The 14,038-nt window shown below is 36.1% G+C and overlaps 1 protein-coding gene across 1 annotated transcript; it reads left to right on the top strand.

The window, feature by feature from the left end:
* Window positions 1–275: 275 nt before the first annotated feature.
* On the top strand, window positions 276–13,384 carry LOC136265486 (cell adhesion molecule DSCAML1-like). Its single transcript, XM_066060385.1, has 16 exons — window positions 276–363; window positions 857–1,029; window positions 1,085–1,154; window positions 1,209–1,598; window positions 2,379–2,555; window positions 2,727–2,866; window positions 5,511–5,667; window positions 6,728–7,039; window positions 7,100–7,245; window positions 8,460–8,598; window positions 8,646–8,815; window positions 8,868–8,991; window positions 10,061–10,255; window positions 11,524–11,904; window positions 12,696–12,858; window positions 12,911–13,384. Exons 1-16 carry the CDS (start codon window positions 276–278, stop codon window positions 13,149–13,151), a joined length of 3,066 nt encoding a protein of 1,021 aa, XP_065916457.1. The 3' UTR covers window positions 13,152–13,384.
* The last annotated feature ends 654 nt before the right edge of the window (window positions 13,385–14,038 follow it).

The raw sequence follows: 14,038 nt of genomic DNA, 5'->3' as shown, positions 1-14,038 counted from the left end.
GCAACAAATAATTATGTCTATATTTCTATTTTTACAGTTCCTACTCCTACAGTCAGTATAACACCATCTGGTCCTGTACAAGGAGCTATGGTAGGTAGTCCTCAAGATATCCAGTGTACAGAGAGTACAGTTAGTGGAGTGGAGTTAAGTTCAGTAATAATAAGTTGGATGGGATCTGGAGGAGACACTATTATAAATGATAGTAGACTGACCATCAGCCCAACCAGTGGTAGTGGTAACAATTACACTAGTATAGTCTCCAGTTTATGTACCTGATGGAGGGAGTTGAGGGTACATATGAGTGTAATGTGATGATACTGGAAACTAATGGATCAGACTCTACTGAATTGCAAAACTTCACCAGTAAGCTAGTTTGTTTCTTTTGATGATTATTACTACTTGCATGTAATATCACTGAACACCTCATAACGCAGGTCACATAACTTTCTGAAAGTTCACATAGTACTAAGATGTGGCTTATGTATGAACACCTAAAGTGTCAATTTATGCTATAAATACAATGTATGCAAGAGCACATACACAGACCCTTGACTTTAGTAGCTTACAGAGATATAGCAAAAGTGGTGCATTTGGTGATGGCACATAAAATATTTTTACTGTGTGTGATTCACTACATCACAGGTGATGCATTTTCTAAGTACAAGAATAATTGTATAAGTGAATTATATTTTGCATAACTGTGAGTATTCATGTCATGTGTCCATGTTTTGTGTTATTTTAATCATGAATGGGTGTAGACCCAGGGGAGCATGTGCACCCTGCTAAATAGTGTAATCATATCTTTACAATATTCTATTCTGTATTACAGCTTACTATTATGTTTTTTTATTAATAGTTCCTAATCCCACTGTTCTGCTAACTGCTCCCAACACTCAGATAGTTGGTCAGTCACTAACACTGGAGTGTAGTGTGACTACTTTGAGAGGTATCACCAGTGGAGTAGATATTATATGGAGTAGTGATAGTATAGAACTCAAGAAAACAGAAGGACATAATGACAGCTTAGCAGCAAACAACTCACAGATTTACACTGATACTTACACTACCACAATATTAAACACAGCTAATGAAGGTCATGAATAATGGACTGTCACCAGTAATGGCTAGTGATATTATAACACTGGATGTGTCTGGTGAGTAATTGAGTATGTGTATATATATGCATATCACATCATGCTTTGAAATAGTCCCTCAAGCATCACTGGACATATCAGAGTCAACAGAAGGATCTGTTAGTGGACTAACTCATACTCTAACTTGTACAGCTACATTAGCTAATGGAGTATTACCATCTCTTGTAACAATCAGTTGGAGTGGTGGTAGTTTATCTCAGTCCCCAAGAGTCATTGTATCTGATCAGACTACTAATGGATCACACTACACTAGAACAGTGACATTCTCACCATTACTCTATAATGATGCTGGACAATACAGTTGTTCTGTGCTAGTGGATGGTTTTGATGAGGCTCAACACTCAGATGATGTGATGGTAGCGGTTAATGGTATGTCAAACACATGTAACTTGCTGAGCAAACACAATTCTCTAAAATTTATAGTCAGTAATTGTAGGTCACATAGTTTAAAGTTTTGAGTAATTATGGCCCACCACTGGCTTACCATACCATACATGTGAATTTTATATTACCACACAAGCTATACCACACAGGCTATTTGTCAGCTATTTATTAAGACATGTTCTATGAAACTTTTACCTTGTAGTTTATCAGTTAGCTTTCTTGTACTGGAACTTCACTCGTGCATATGTGAATGCATCAAGTAAAAACCAGGCCTTCAAATCACTCAACTAAAAATGCCTTTTTAATTGTAATTAATTTACATATTCATGGTCTATTCATTGTAACAAATTGAATACACCATGTCCATGTATCAAGTAAATTTATACCGCTGTTCATTTTCAGTTATACCACTATATAGCATGCATCCAGTAAATATTATCTCGGTATAAAACAGTTTATTTCTCTAAAATGGTTTGTGCGTGAAGGCCTGATTTTTACTTTATGCATTCATTATGTACAGTGAAGGGTGGTGGGTGAGCAATTAAACGGCATAATAAAATGGAGTAGGAAGGCAGTGAAACAGAACAAAACAAAACAAATGAACTTTAGACCAGAAAAATAGCAGCAGGTTTTAGAATAAGCTAGATGAGAGAAAGAATCAGCATTGTTACATGTATATCACAGTTATAGTCATTGGCATATTTGCAGGTGCAAGCTCTTGGTTTACATGTTTCAACATTATTATCTACTACAATGTACGTATCTGTTTAAGACCACCCACATTTTTTAGTTTGAGCTGTTTTTGTATAAACAAAAAAAGTTATTGATTTATATTAACAGTACCTAGTCTGACAGTACAACTTTTTCCACCATTGGTAAATGGTGAATCTGGAGAAGATACCATTGAGCTAGTTTGTACAGCATTTGTAAAAGAGAATGTCATTTCAGCATCTTTTAAATTTATATGGATGAAGGATGGTGGACCTTTTGACTTCATTGAATATGGCAATGCAGTAAGTGTGTGTGTGTGTGTGTGTGTGTGTGTGTGTGTGTGTGTGTGTGTGTGTGTGTGTGTGTGTATGCGTGAGCATATAGCTGAGTGGCTAGAGCATCAGCCTGGTAATCAAAAGGTTCCAGGCTTGATGCCCCATTATGCCAATGTAGTGTTGTTGATATTTCTTTGAGCAGGAAACTTTACTCACATTGCTTTAGTCTACTCATCTATTAAAATGGGTACCTGGTATCCTGGTGTACACTGGAGAAGCAAACGCCAACTATCCATTTCCCACGTATCAAGTGAAGATCTGGGTGGGATTTCACCTTCACCTGTGAGACATGGTACAGCCTCCTGTGGCTAAATATAGTATATATGCATTGAGCTGGATCCTCAAAAACATTTAATAACTCATGGATATAATTACAAACGATCTTGAAATTTGGCTCATTTGTAGTACTGCTTGACCCACTAAACATTTCAAAATCTTTTTGTTCAAAAATCTGAATAATGATACAATATCTATGGCCAATAAATATTTTCACCAAACATTTTCTATGGAAAGCCTTAAAGTGATGTGTCCATTACAGCCCTTTCCCGAACTTTTAATGGAGCCAAACTCTGTGTGTCTGTTGTTGACACCTTTGCTGTTACCACTAATCATCTGGTTGGCCAAAATGCTAACTCTCTTGAGAAAAAAATCCACTTTTAAATTTTAGCTGTTTTTCAGGATCCAGCTCACCTTCTATATACTATAGTCCTACCCCAGGAGGATTTTCCTGTGCTGACTCCTAGCACTTAAATAGCATGCAAGTGTTCATTGAGTGACTATTTGTGTAACTGTGTGTACATCAGTGGCGTAGGAAGCATGGGTGCTTGGGCACCCATAAATATTTCTAACCAGAATCAAAATCATTCATCCTTTCTTTTATTACTTGTCAGTGATTCCATCTACCTTGATTTGGCTTCAACCATAGTCCATAGGCTTAAACAAAGGTGTGGTACAAATGCATTAAAATAATAGAATACAAGTTCAATTGAGATACTCTAGTAGAGCAGTCAGTCAAGAGTAGCAGAAATTTAGCTGTTTACGTTTCTACGTATTCTAAACAGAGTTGCTAATTCCATCCTTCAGTACCATATTTAATATAACTAAAAGTCCTTTTGAAATAAAAACAAGTTGATCTTAAGTTAGTAGTAGGGCACCCATAAATTAAATATCTTCCTATGCCCCTGTACATACTGTAAATCACATCCACACAAAAACAGCCAAGCTGTGAAAAAATGGTGCAGCCTTAAAAAGCCTGGGTGAAAAAAAGTTGTGAAATCAAAGGTGGTGGCCAAGAAATGGCTGCAATGACGTCAATGCTAATAAATTTTAAACAGCCGTTATTAATTTTTTTTTTAGCATTAACATCATTGCAGCCATTTCTTGGCCACCACCTTTGATTTCACAACTTTTTTTCACCCAGGCTTTTTAAGGCTGCACCATTTTTTCACAGCTTGGCTGTTTTTTGTGTGGATTTCACTCCTTTTTGTACTTTATAAGGCCCTAAAACCAGCTTATGGCTGACTTTGAGGTTTGTTTTCACTCACATTTCTTCTTTTCTATGTAGATACAATGATGATCATTGAAGACAGACTTATAAATGTATTTCATTGCATGATTTAATTCAATATTTGATAATATTATTGTAATACTCTAATAGAGTGCACATTTTTTTGAGGACTTCTAATAGAACATACATAGAATGTTCTAGAACTATCTAGTAGTACTTCTATTGGTAGATCTATGAAATTGCAAAGATTTGATTATGAGCAGATTTCAACTAGAAATTTCATTTATAAAGCAGAAATTAAGTGAGGTGATCAGCCAAGGTAGCAGTGGTTCAGTGGTTAAGGATGCAGGTGTTAGGTATGGAGGTCCCTGGTTCCTGGTTGGAACTCTGGTAAGTTTTTTTTCGACATTTTTTGCACACCTTTTTTTACCCCGCGGTGACTGTTCTATTAGAGTATCTCGATCCCGTGATTTTACACATGCTTAGTTTTTGCTTTATAACTTTGTTGCTGTAACTCTATTGCTATTCAAACTATAAAAAGGCACTGCTACGATGATCAGCCTATCTATACACCAATTTTCAAGTTATTTCTATACTTGGTTTACCCTGTAGCTGTGACAGAAGTTTTATCTTTTTTTACGTGAATAAACGCTCATAACTCCTTGAATATTACTCAGATTCATAACAAACTTAGTACGTAAATCCACCGTTATGCGCTCTTCATTTGTTCCAAAGATCGTGGCAATTGAGTTACACATTTGCATTCTATAGCAATTTTTGCTAAGTGTGCGAAAAGAAATCGAAACCCCCGTACAGCATGAGAAGAAAAAAATGAAGAAATTAAAACAAAATTTTGAATGCCCATATCTCACAAATGGCTGTTGCGAATTTAATCAAGTTTTCTGTGTGGCGTACCCTACCTGGGGGACAGTTATAATGCAAAAATGGTGTGCTTTGGAGAAGGGGCCATGGATGTATACACACATGAAAAAACTGTTTTCTTTCTTCCTGTAAATATACTCACGGTGTGGTCGCTGGCTTTCTTGGCCGCACGACACACTACCGTGTGTCTTGATACATACTCTATGTACATACATATATATGTGCATGTGTGCCAGAGTGTGTGTGTGTGGTGCATACATGCATGCATGTATGTGTCTTTGCGATAATGATGAGGTTGTCAAGTGGCCTGCACACTGATCTGGTAATTGCGAGGTCCCAACTCTCAAGTTGAATTCCCAGTGACTTAATGTAGACCTTTTAGCAAGAATAATTATTGCTTGTGCATTGTGCCAACCTACGTACCGGTTGTATTAATTGGTGACCTGGTATACAGTATCATTTTAGCATACACAATGGTATAATGTTGTTTCAGATGACACAGACATTGTATTGTTCTCTCGTTATTGTCATATGCAGGTAACACATAGCACCACATCATCCACCCTCTATATCAATGCCACTGATACTAATGCTACAATACATAATGGTGTTTACCAGTGTACAGCAACTCTAATCATATACGGAGAAGATGAGTTTACTAAGCTTTCCAGCAAAACTGAAGTAATACTTTCAGGTATCACAAATGTTTGTATTTGCCAAAGTGCTTGTTATTGTTACTTGCACATACAAGACACATGCAGTCAATTGCATGAACCGAAGATGAGTAGTAGTGACAGTGAGACCTATGACTATCTCTGTGAAAACTGGCCATGGTCTTATTGTCTATATGCTAGTATAAGCAATGCCAGTTTTAAGAGGGGCCAATTTTCACATGTTTCCCTTCCAGAGTATATCCCTTCTGCTGGTGGCTAACAGTCAAGTTTCCACCATTTTAGATAGATGACACCAAATGTATCATGTGTGTGTCAATAAGGATGACAGGTGAGGAGTAGCAGGGAGGGAAAAGAATGTTTTCAAATTGAAAGTTCAATTTCGTAGAGATTATTAATCAGGCTAAATTATGGGCCAATAAGAAAACTGGCTAGCACAAGAGAAAATTTACAGTACAGATATTTATCCAAACCATGGGGCCATCTAGCCAGAAATCATGTATTTTGGGACATAATAAATAGGCTAAAGCATTGAGCATAATGCCAGTATAATAGGCACATTTTGTGTATTGGGTATCAGAGAAGTTGAAATTTTTTACATTTTGCATGATTCAGATTACAAACAGAAGAGTGGTTAAAGATTGAAGTACTCCAATAGAACAGTCACCACAAAGGTCAAGTTGAAATTATCCTAATAGAACATTCACAGATGTATTAAATACTCTAATAAACAACCAAAATGCAATTTTCAATGAGCATATTAAGAGGTACAATGGGGCACAACTGGACATATTTGGAGCATAATAGAAGAAATTTTGGAGAACTGTTCAAAGGTTAAATGTTTGTAGGTAATTGAAATAACATTCTGACCCTTTGTACAGCTTGCCATTAGGCCTGGAAAAAGCAGCCAGTAAACAGACTAATTGAATAGTGTATTCGTGTAGCTTTGTTTCTGTAGTGTAAATCAAAGTTGCTGACATGAGTGATAATACCCAGAGCTAGTCACATACAACTTTGTCACATGAAATTACATGATCTACCTAATAAGCAAAACTTTTCTTTTGTGCTTTTGTTTTGTTACAGCAACAATTCCACCCCTCAAGCCTGTCATAACTACAGTGACCACCACACCATACTCAGTCAACATCTCATGGGTTGTGGAGTTTATTTCATTTGACAATGAGACCTACTCAGTACAGTATGGTAGTGATATATCATTACAAGATAGTAGTGAAGTGGTGATGGGAAGTACTGATGGACTTGTTACTAACCAAGTGTTCTCTGTTAACATCACTGGACTAACACCATTTACTACTTATTATTATATTGTGTGGGCTAATAATTCAGTGGGGAACACTAAGACCTCTGTCATGAGTTTTACTACTAATGAAACAGGTAACTATATAGTTGACTATGTAATAGAATAATAGTACCATATGGTTTGTGTTTGTACAGCTCCCAGTGTGGCCCCAGATGACTTTACTGTTATCACCACAACATCTACTAGCATCATATTTCAGTGGAATGATCTTGTTGATCAAGTTAATGGAATCATCAGGTGGTACATCATCGTGTGTTTTGCTAACAGCATAAGTGTAATGGTAAGTGAGACCTGTAGGTGCGCAAGTACTTATCATGCATGTGTAGGGATACATTCTACAACTAGAAATTCAAATGCAATGTAATATAAAAATTGGAGATTATTATATGCTCACCACTGCTTTGTATTTGTATTATAATACTCATTTAATTCTTATTTCAAGCTATCTTGTATTGCTGCTTACTTTAATTGTCTCATATGGGCTCAATAAATTGTAGGTGTACCAACCTATACACTTGTAGATAACACTTTTTGATTTATAATAGTATATGTTCATACCATTGATAGTGTGAACCATGAAATACAAAGACAAGAAAAACCTTTAGATAACACATATATAGTGCAACTATTTTACATAGATAGGACTATTTCATCATGATGGGAATGATAAATTGCATTTTAATAATGTATTCTGGATTTATTGGTCATTCTAGAACAAAATCTCTAACTGTTCTATTAAGGTATTTTTTATAGTCCTCAGTTTATTACCACTTAGGCCAGCTGTTATTGTTTTAATGGTAGCTACATTACTGCTTACTGCTGGCTTACTTTCCAATGCAAGTTGGTTATGATGGGGTGGAGGTAACACAAATGTAGTTTAATGTTAAGTTGCCATAACTAAACTTAAAACTCAGAGATATATGTATTTAGCCATTTCTTTACCTATTTTGCTCAGAAACCTGCCTGAATAATGTTTTTTACATAATTCATAGAACCTCAGACAATGGATTAATTACCTCTTCCTGTAGCATCAGTATTCAATTTGTGGGTATACAGTCTCGCCCTCATGTTGCAATCACTTGAGTAGGGATGCAGATATTGTGCTCCACTAATTCTGGTGGGGTAAAATGAGTTCTGGCATTCTGTACTCTAATAGAGCAGTCGCATACTTTAATAGAACAGTAGCAGACAGTTTATTACTCTGTAATTTGATGCTATCAGCACATCTTGTCAACTAAAATTGAAGAGAGATATAAGAAAGTTATAAAAAAGTATATTAAAAGCATATCATTATACAGTAACTTTTAGAAAAATTAGGAATGAAACAATGATGAAAACTTTGAGCATGCAAGCCTGCAATCAAGCTCCAACGTTTTTAATGACATATAATGTTCTTTTGTGTCATCTTGGGCCATGCATGAGCCCTACATGATAATAGTGTACCGTAACTGATGTCAGGTACATCTGTCTTATCATTATACATAATTTTCACAGGGCAACACTACCAGTGATTTTACAGAAATAACGATAACTGGACTAACTCCATACACCAGTTACACTTGTACATTACATGCTGTAACTGTATCTGATGGACCAAATAGTGATCCTATCACTGTGATGACAGCTGAAGAAGGTATGACCAAACATGTTTTAATTTTATTATCTACTATTACCCGACAGTTCCCTATCCTCCCGTACTGGTTGAGGTGACTGCTGTAGATTCTGCATCAGTCAGCATGCACTGGAATAAGCCATCAGAGGCCAATGGAATTTTGACTTCTTACACAATTTATTATTCAATAGACAACAATGCAATGATAATGAATACTGTACCGTTTAATGGAAGAGAGGTATGATGCTATACGACAAGATAGTATGAAATATTTTCTGTGTCTATTCCAGACCCAAGAATATATTATTACTCAACTAAATCCTTACCAAATGGTCAATGTCACCATCACTGCTACTAATGGAGGGGGAACAAGTAATCATAGTAATGAATTGTCAGGAAGAACAAGTGAAGCAGGTTGGTATAATGCAGTACAGTAGTGACTGTATATTAGGGATCATAGAGGTTCGCACTTTCTCACAAAAATAGTAGTAGGGCCCAGCCTCATGATACCTTGGCAGGATTGGTTCGGTATAACCAAGTCCAAAAGTGCCTTTAGTACAACCTGAACAACACCCAGTGTGTTGCTATGAGATTTATTTTTCATTTTTTACTGCCTGACTGCCTAACTAACTTACTTACACATACTTACTGATGCTTTCTGACTAACATAGCTCAAAATTTGGGCCTACCGGCTTGATTTTTTCACTGTTTGACATTGCTTCACAACAGATACCTTTTGGCATACCACAGTATGTTCAATGCATGCATCACTGACTTACCTTTGTATATACCTTTTGTGTCTCGTGCATTTCTTTTCACTGTAAGTTCTGTCACTTCATGGTATATATAGGGTGTGATGGCTTCCCTATATGTGTATGTGTGTGTGTGTGTGTGTGTGTGTGTGTGTGTGTGTGTGTGTGTGTGTGTGTGTGTGTGTGTGTGTGTGTGTGTGTGTGTGTGTGTGTGTGTGTAATATGAATCATCCACATTTCCATAGTGACAAGATTAATTGCAGAGACACCTCTTGTACTGTTCTTTGTTTGTAACACTCTGTAACAGACTGAACATAGCTGAAAATGATGTGCAATGTCCACTTGGCACTTTTATTAATTGATCGTTGGGGTGTGTGCTCAGACAAAACAATAGGTCATTTTTTCTTTTGATGCAGTATATGTATGTTCTCACCAGTCATAAGTAAACAACACTGCAAGTGAAATTAGGTTTTTTAAATTCGATTAGGAATCATAAAAAAGTAGTGAAACAGGGGAGGTCGCCTACTTGTAGACATTTGATTAATCCCTAATTCAGTTTATACCCATGACTAAATTAGGAATTAAATGTCCATTAGTATATCCTCAGGTTTAGGGTGACCTCCCATGTTTCACTACTTTTTCTATGACCCCTAATTGAATTTAAATTCTTTAATTTTTCCTTGCACTTATAACTTTAATCACTAGCATTATTTATGCATCTGTTTATCCAGCTCCAGGGGTAGTAAAGATTGTTGGAGTTGCTAGTATGTCCAATACTAGTGTTAATGTTATTTGGATACCTCCTGTTCAACCCAATGGAATTATTACACATTATGCAGTGATCTATTCAGAGTACGATGATCCTGATAGCAGGGTTGCTAATACAGTAATAAGTGATGAAAATAATTTTATCATTTCAAAATTGGGTAAGGTTCAATTTACAGTGTATCTGTACCAGTAGCTGTGATGTAGTTGCTTTTTTGCTTTTTCTTTTAGTCATTGTTGTACAGCATAATAGCATTTGCTTTCACACTGTCATATAACCAGGCCTACAAAAGCCAAGCATACATGTAAGCACAGGCTATTATATCTCAGCTGTCCTGGAATAGAACTATTATCTACATCCTATATCTGCATTAATATCCAATAAGTCCTAGATATAAACGGTATTAAAATTGACATTTCATGCATGAAAATCGAAAAGCTTTGGCAGATTACACGTGCAGAGGCATGAAAACTGAGAGAATTAATAATGCACTTATTACTATTATTATAATTTCATGCCATTGTGTTTGCTAAACCCATTACAGTATATGTGACTGGGTCTGGCAAAACCGGTCTTATCGCTTATGATAGCAGATTTGATTTTTCACCAAGAACACAAAGCTACATAAACCATCAAATTTCACAATCAAATTAGCCAGACTTGAGTAGTCTGCTTTTTTTGGCTGCTTTTCCCAAGCACAGTGGCAATCTGTATGAGTGGTATGGGGCCCCAATGAAGCTCTGGCCAATCTAGGGATTTTTATTGTATTAATGCTTTACAGTGACCAGCACTGAAGGGCTGTACAGCTTCGTGGAATTGAATAAAGACATGTGCTGTAAATGTCCTTTCATTGAGCCAGTTTTGAGACCTTAATGGCTCATGACTTGGTCCAATTCATCCCTACACCTTCCTCTTTAATTATTTTTAAACAATCCCTTTCCCGCCTCCCCCCACTTTTGGAGCTTACCTGGTACAGTCTACCTCGGTATAAAAACTATCTAAAATGGCAGGAAACTTAAGTGTTGGCTACTCCTACTGTGGATGCTCTTGAAGGTAAGAAGTTGTTGTAAATTGTGTGAAAATTTGGTACACTTAGCTATACACTTAGCTTCTACCATTGGTGAGCTACAACACACTGAATACTTAAAACCAGCATTTCTCGATACTTTTAAATAGGTGATAAGACCGTTTTTGTCAGACTGGGTCACAAATATGTTAATACAAAATTTTTATGTTTGTTATACTGTACATGTACGTTAAACTAGCTAGTTTGCTATACATTTGCATTGTCTCTTGCATGAATAATACCACTATGAACATATAAGCAATTATGCTTTTTAGTTAATAAAGTATGAACAACACTACATTGCATTAATTGAAATTCATAATAATTATGAAAAATTAATATAGATTATGTTTTTTTCTCAGATCCTGGCATTCCTTATGAAGTGGTAGTAGTGGCTTTCACCAGTGCTGGAAGAGGAGTAGAGACCTATGGATATGTGTTCTTTAGTGAAGAACTAACTCCACTTAAATTATTGGAAAACATTAAGTTTGAAAGAAGTGGTACATCAGTTAATATTTCATGGGACCCTCTAAGTCTTTTTGAAGCCAGAGGATTTCCTGTTTACAAAATAACACTGCTACCATCTTCTAGTGACAATCGTGTTACAAGACAGTCTAATGATGGAGTAATAAGGGTGACCACTAATGAATCCAATGTAATTGTAGGAGGTCTTGATCCTAAGGTGGAATATGATGTCACTGTTGCTGCGGGAACTGGTGCTGGGGATTTACCCCTCCCACCAAGTTAGTATTTAGACATATACTCATATTAGTAATTAAAGTCCTAAGTTGGGTAAAGCCTGACATGTTTGTATCTCATCTCAAACTGAGATAATGGCACAGTATGTACACTCTCATACACTACTTATTTCTGCAGTTTAGTTCTCTCATCATCATTCTTGCTGCTTTTCTATCCCTTTTTGTACAAGCCTATGGCAACTGTATTGATGCTGATCAAACAAAATTTGCATACACTGCTTGAAGTTTCTTAGTTTACTAGAGTAGTATATCCCCAGTATATGGAACAGTTAATTGCTTGTTATTTTAGTAGTTTTTCAGTACACCCGCATTCACTGATGTTTTACTGAGAGTTTAAAAATTAGTAAAACAATTATGTTCCATATAATTAAAGTTACTGACATTATACTATCAGTATAACTGGGTACAACTACAGTAAAGCAGCTTAACAAAGTAGTAATCTAAGAACCTTCCAGCAGTGATAGGAGGTTGCTTTACTGTACAAGAGCTAGCTATAGTACTGGCATTTTTATTGTGCTTCTACTACAGGATTTTGCTGAATTTGTTATTTAGTAATGGTTCTGAAAGAGACCAAAGTCTTATGTAACCGTACAAATTAAACTACATAATTATAAATCTACTGTCTCTCCAATAAATGTCTAGTAATGTTATAAGACCTAAATGCCATTGTCTGTGATAGTGTGCTCATGCATAAATGAATACAGCATGATAATTACTATACACATGTATATGCCTTTTTTCTAAGATAGTGAACGTCAGTGTTAATTTTCTATTAGTTGTTCTGCCTGTTGAAGATTCTGGGGATGACAGTTCTAATGATTTCTATGATAACATTTTATTTATTGCTTTACTTGCTGCTTTTGCTGCTGTGGCTGTTATTGCCACTGCCGTAGCAGTCTATACCAAAGTAAAGAACAAGAAAAAGAAGGCTGTGATTGGGTAAAGTCTCATTACAATACTCTGTGTTTTCACATAACTATGTATATTTTAGAAACACTACTAATGGTGATGGTGAAGGTGATGTTCCAGTGGAAATGGTTCAGCAGGATGCTACCATCCATACGAATGTGTCCACTGACAGGCATACAGATGATGTACCTGCAATCAGGAACCCCATGTATGATTTTGGAGCAACTAGCTTAGATGGCATTGAAGTGAAGGAAAACATTTACTCTTCTATTGAGGAAGCTCAAGAAACTCTCAATAGTGCTGCTGATCAGAGTGATGTTTAAACTATGTGTACATTACACAGCATGAAGTTTAGTTATTTACACACCTTCTTTATTGCAAAATGCATAATTTATATATACATGTAGCTACAAGTTTAGATTGTATATATAGAAATAAGTTTTAATGTGTAAAGCATGCATAAACAATGGTTATGCAACCAGCTGCAGCATATCAGTTATGCACTCTGTTATTTAGTCAATGCTGTAATGATTGTATTATTGTTGGAGTGATGCGATATAAGTAGAGTATATAATAGCTACATATAAATTGGTACCTTTCTAATCAAACGTCTGCTTTCCATAGGCAGGTGTAGGAGACATTGTTAAGGTGGGGCACAGGATACTTGAAATGGGACAATAAATTATAGCTAGAACTTAATTCCAGGATTCTTTTTCTTTGGAGGAATCACTCAAGGATGAGATGGGATGAACCATTATGAGACATAAACATTCTTTCCCTTAAAATTATTTTAAACTTAATTATATAGTAGTGATAAATAACTGCCGAGGTATAGTCAAGGACTCAAGGTTGTGTCAAATAATCAAGTTTGTTAATTTTGGTGATGCAACTGAATCTTTGGTAAATTTGTTGTATAAAGCATACTTACATCTTAAGAGTATAGTTAGATGTCTTGTGGGAAAGTTTACTTTCTGTGATTGCCTGTAATCTGAGGATTTTGTGATGGCTAACTAATTTGGCTGAAAGCGTGTGTGTTGTGTGTGTGTGTGTGTGTGTGTGTGTGTGTGTGTGTGTGTGTGTGTGTGTGTGTGTGTGTGTGTGTGTGTGTGTGTGTGTGTGTGTGTGTGTGTGTGTGCAAGTAAACAAACAAAAAATGCAAAAAGGAGAGTTAAATTATAGGCTTTCTGTTGACCATTTGCTACTGCTCCAA

This window comes from Dysidea avara, chromosome 1 (assembly GCF_963678975.1).
Source record: "Dysidea avara chromosome 1, odDysAvar1.4, whole genome shotgun sequence".
Lineage (NCBI taxonomy): Eukaryota > Metazoa > Porifera > Demospongiae > Dictyoceratida > Dysideidae > Dysidea > Dysidea avara.
This window is presented reverse-complemented; position numbering and strand designations above follow the sequence as displayed.

Coding starts and splice junctions, on each gene's coding strand:
- LOC136265486 (XM_066060385.1), top strand. CDS start 276: ATGGAGGGAGTTGAGGGTACATATGAGTGTAATGTGATGATACTGGAA. Junction 364..856: donor TGAATTGCAAAACTTCACCA/GTAAGCTAGTTT, acceptor TTTTATTAATAG/TTCCTAATCCCACTGTTCTG. Junction 11,905..12,695: donor GGATTTACCCCTCCCACCAA/GTTAGTATTTAG, acceptor ATTTTCTATTAG/TTGTTCTGCCTGTTGAAGAT.